The sequence below is a fragment of the Magnolia sinica genome, chromosome 15 (assembly GCF_029962835.1).
Source record: "Magnolia sinica isolate HGM2019 chromosome 15, MsV1, whole genome shotgun sequence".
Classification (NCBI taxonomy): Eukaryota; Viridiplantae; Streptophyta; class Magnoliopsida; order Magnoliales; family Magnoliaceae; genus Magnolia; species Magnolia sinica.
This window is the reverse complement of record NC_080587.1, coordinates 70,124,970-70,129,724: the sequence shown is the minus strand read 5'-3', so window position 1 is coordinate 70,129,724 and position 4,755 is coordinate 70,124,970. Positions and strand designations below refer to the sequence as shown.

Here is a 4,755-nt window from a genome sequence, read left to right as displayed (position 1 = left end):
CGATCTTGTCGAATGCAGGTCTTGTGATGGCCATGTTCAATCTTGGTACGATCATTGATATGCTATCTGGTCCTTGAGTTGCAGCAGAAGGATTTCACACCATTCCCTAAAACCAAAGGCGTTGATACCAACGAGGCAATGGAAACAGAAGAAAATGAAGAGACACTGGAGGTGGGAAGAGTTGCAAGAGCAAGTAATTATGAGTATCTACTATTGATGCCAATTGAAACCTTGACGTTAGAAAAGGTTCAAGAGCTGTTGGCTGAAAAGGGAAAGCAAGATATGGAGGTGGAGGAATTGAAGAAGGAAAATCTGAAGTCTCTGTGGATGAAAGATCTTGATGCTTTCATTACGGCACTTGATGTGCGTCTCGTCTCATCCCAATTTTGAGGACTTGACTTTCCTTTTTTTTTTGGGGTCTTTCTTGTCTGATTTTCAATCGATGCAGGAGCATGAGAAGGAAGAAGCCCAAGTGAAGGAGGTGACAGGACAGATGGAGGGTAGGGCAGGCAAGCCTCTCACTAAGGCTTCTAGACAAGTTGGAAAGAACCCAAGAAAGAGCAACACCAAGAGGACAGATGGAGGGTAGGGCAGGCAAGCCTCTTGCTAAGGCTTCTAGACAAGTTGGAAAGAACCCAAGAAAGAGCAACACCAAGAAAGCCAATGAAGTAGATACTATTGTTGAATCTGTAGCATCAGTTAGTACTACAGCTAAAACTGGTAGGCATCATTCTTTTCTGATGAATAAAAAATCATCTTTGTCAGTAAGCCAATGTTTAGACACACACGCCAATCGGCAGCACAAAAATTGAAACCCGAAATGGGTGGATTGTTAGTTACCATTTTTTTCCCATCCTGAAGATTTCATTCATCTCAATGCATGTTATCTTTTTTTCTCCGTAGGACATGTTTCTGAGGGGGTAAAACCTAAAGGTAGGGGAGCTCCGAAGAAGGCTCCTGTTACAAATGTGTGCTTGCAAATCCTGAAACTTCTTATTTCCCAAGCATCTCCCTGTTTTTGTGGACTTCTCATTGCCTTTTTGGTTTGGATCTTTCAGCAGAAAATGCCGACTGCCGTTGATAGTGAAGAGGAAGATGATGAGGTGCTCGAGCTGAAAGAACGACTGACAACGTATAACATTGATTCTCCTTCAGATCAAACAGGTATATGATCATCCATGTGCGGTAAGCTTTCAGATCAAAGTGAAGCTGAGAATAGGGTGTTAGTTGATTGCAAAATTGATAACCAGTAGATGCACATCCATGGAGTTTTCGCTTGCAATTGTTGAGAAGCTATTTGGCTGCGAGAAGGCATTGGATCTTGCTATTAATGAGAACTTTAAATAGGCATATAACTATTATGTTGGCATTGTATTTTTGTGAATGGAAATGAATTATTGTGTTTGATTGAATGAATGAATGATTGAATGAATGAATGATTTAGCCATAAAGTATTTATCTATATTAGCTTATATGAGTTATCAGGGTGTACTACAATGGTAAGAGCTGCCATTACTAATTAAATTTTTAATTAACAATAAACATTAGCTACGGCTATTAACCGTAGCTATTTGTTGAAAACCGTAGCTCTTGCTAAATTCAGTAGCTCTTGCTAAATTCAACTTTTTGCTATGGTTCTCATTCTACTTTTTGCTATAGATAAAATCCGTAGCTGTATATAATTTTAAACTACGGACAATATTGCTACGGATTTAATCCGTACCTACAGTTCCATTGGCTACGGCTATTAATTGTAGCCTTGTATCTAAAAACCGTAGCTGTTGCTAATTTCAGCCTATTGCTACGGTTCTTGTTGAACTTTTACCTATAGATATAATCCGTAGCTGTAAATACTTTAGCGCTACAAAAGCAACGGCTACGGATTTAATCCGTATCCATTATCTCTATGGCTACGAATTTTATCCATAGCCATAGCTTTTAGACCTATGGCTACGACACCAATGGCTACGATCGTGCTATGGATTTTAACCGTAGCCGTAGACTTTTAGCTATGGTTTTTATCCGTAGCCTTTGCCCTGTTTTTTGGTAGTGTAAGAATTATGTCTATCACTCATGTACTAAACATATTGATGCGCATCATCATTTTATCTTATAGCTGTGCTTAAGGAATGAGATGTGACTCTAAAGAAGATTCATACGAGCGTGAATCCAGCTAACATGCTTACTAAAGTGGTTTTCATAGAGAAAATCAAGTTATATGCAACTTCATTAGGCTAGGCGAAAGTGTAAATGGAAGATGGAGTGTGCACAAGAAGCGATGATGGAGCTATGATAGAAGGTGGAATTAAAGATGGTGATTGATAATTATGAGCTATGATGAATGACGATTGAAGACATGCTATTGATGCATCGAGCAGAGATTGATGCCATCGATAGGTGCTCGATCCCATCAAGAAAATCTGAAAAATCCCACTTTAGTCGTGGTAACATTTTAGAGTTGCTACTCGATGTCATCGAAATAAGTTCGATGATATCGATGGTCATCGATGGCATCGAAGGTCCCATCGAAGATGTGCGCAAAATTGTGTAAGTGCGGAATTGTTTCCTATTCTGGTTATGATAGTATATATATCAGGTGTAATCAGGATTAGGGAAAAAGAGATGGCATTCTAATTCATTCCTAAGGGTTTCAAGGGCATAGATAGGGCTTTTGAAGTGGATTCGATGCTTGTTCAAATCAGTAACACTCTGTTTATTGTTATTTTCTACTTTCACAGTATATACTTGTCGTTTTATGCCGTGGTGTTTTCCCATAAGGGTTTTTCCACTTAAAATTTGGATTGTTCTTATTTAAACTTGGTTATGCAATTGTGAATATGCTTGATTCATCTATGGGTGTTTCCACGATTCCCCAACACCCAGCCCACAGACTCAAGTCCTCACCAGCTGGTTTGGTGAGGAGATATGGCAAGGTTGTACACTCTCTGAGATGGACCTTGCGGGCATGTTTGCTTCATGGGATTAGATATCAAATTCTTCCTCTAGGGCTAGTTAGTCCATGTGATTAAATGGCATGGAATTGTACTAGATGGGATTAACACAATTATTGTCCAATGATTGCATGTTTGGAATACCATGGTTTTTGGCCATCCAATCCTCATGTTTGGAATAAAATTCTTGTTATAAGAAAAATACCATGGTATTTTGGCCATCTAATCCCATTTGGTGGTCTATGGAATTATAATCAATGAATTAAATTCACAATAAATGTCGGTCACTTGTACATGTATATAACTAGAATGTCATGTGTGAAGGGTGTGATGGACAACATGGATAAAATACATGGATCAATGTGGGGCCCATTTACAGTAGATTTCAAAATCCACCAGAAATCTCACATTGGACCAAATGCAATTCCATCCTACCTAATCCCAACCCTTCTCGTCTTCCTCAACCGGGAAGATGGAATTTGTATGTGATCAAACACAATTCCATCCCACCTAATCCCATCTTTGCCCAATTATCGAATGCATTTGATGGACTATGGAATTGTAAACCAAATGGATAGATTCACAATTGATGTCGGTCACCTGTATACATATACAACTCAAATGTCACATGTAAAGGGTGCATATGAATAGATGGCATGAATAGAACACATGCATCAATGTAGGGCCCACCCATGCAGTGGATTTGGAGATCCTCCCAAAATCCTGTAGTATCGACCATTTAGACTTGATGATATGATACTTGGATTAATCCAATCCTCACCGTTAGAGACCAAATGCAATCCCATGCACCTTACCTCACCTAATCCCATGTTCCAAAGAGGCCCAACGTTTTTGAGCTGAATACCTACTCGACCCATAGCTGAAAGTGTACGATCCCACCAATCACTCAGGCCCTCACCTCTGTCTGATGATTATGAAGATGATGACGATAGCCAAAGTCCGTAAGCAAGGCTCTGGGTCCAGAAAGGATTTGGGATTTGGCATGCAAAAGCAGTGGGCCCCATTCCAGCTCAATCCCTAATCAGCTGGTAAAGATAAGACAGGAGTTGCAAGAAAATAAATGTACGTGTCCCCAAGGGTGAGTTCGTAACAGTTGAAGGCAGCTCTAAAGTCATGTGGTCTAAGTGGTTAAAAAAGACTAGATCCCTTGTAGTCTAACTGGATATATATATATATATATATATATATATATATATATAGAGAGAGAGAGAGAGAGAGAGAGAGAGAGAGAGAGAGAGAGAGAGAGAGAGAGAGAGAGAGAGAGAGAGAATTCATGTAGCAGACTTCAATTAATTCCTTTGAATAAAAAATAGATGACTATAATCATAAGCATGTACCTCAAGCTGTTGAAATAATGGGCCACTCAATAAATGGGTAGTGATCGAGGAAGGGTAGTTGTGGATATCTGATGGATGCTCAGAATGAAATATAGTCAATGGCCAAAGGCTAATAAAAAAATGCTCGTCGATCACAGGTCAAGATCGTTTAATCAATCTGATTCTATGGCCATTCCCATCTACAGTGGGTCCCATTACTGGGGCGGTTTGGATTTAGTTAGATATCGTGTCACCGACGCCTGTTATGGTTTGTGCATATGCCTATACGTCTCAGTCTCTACCATCTTATCAAATAACCCATCACTATTGAATAGAGAATCTTAATAGCTGTCCAGATGGAATGGTTCACCTCTCAAGGAATTTACATATAAGGGTGTCTTTCTTGAAAGAGGGCCTTTAATCTGTGTAGCACTGTCTGGTAGAACGTCAATTTCATGGGCAAACGT

General features: G+C 39.6%; 1 protein-coding gene across 1 annotated transcript; it reads left to right on the top strand.

Annotated features, from left to right (window-relative positions):
- The first annotated feature begins 578 nt into the window (after positions 1-578).
- Positions 579-1,338, top strand: LOC131226980 (uncharacterized). Its single transcript, XM_058222669.1, has 3 exons — positions 579-720; positions 904-968; positions 1,059-1,338. The coding sequence occupies exons 1-3, from the start codon at positions 579-581 to the stop codon at positions 1,170-1,172; spliced, it is 321 nt and encodes a 106-aa protein (XP_058078652.1). The 3' UTR covers positions 1,173-1,338.
- The last annotated feature ends 3,417 nt before the right edge of the window (positions 1,339-4,755 follow it).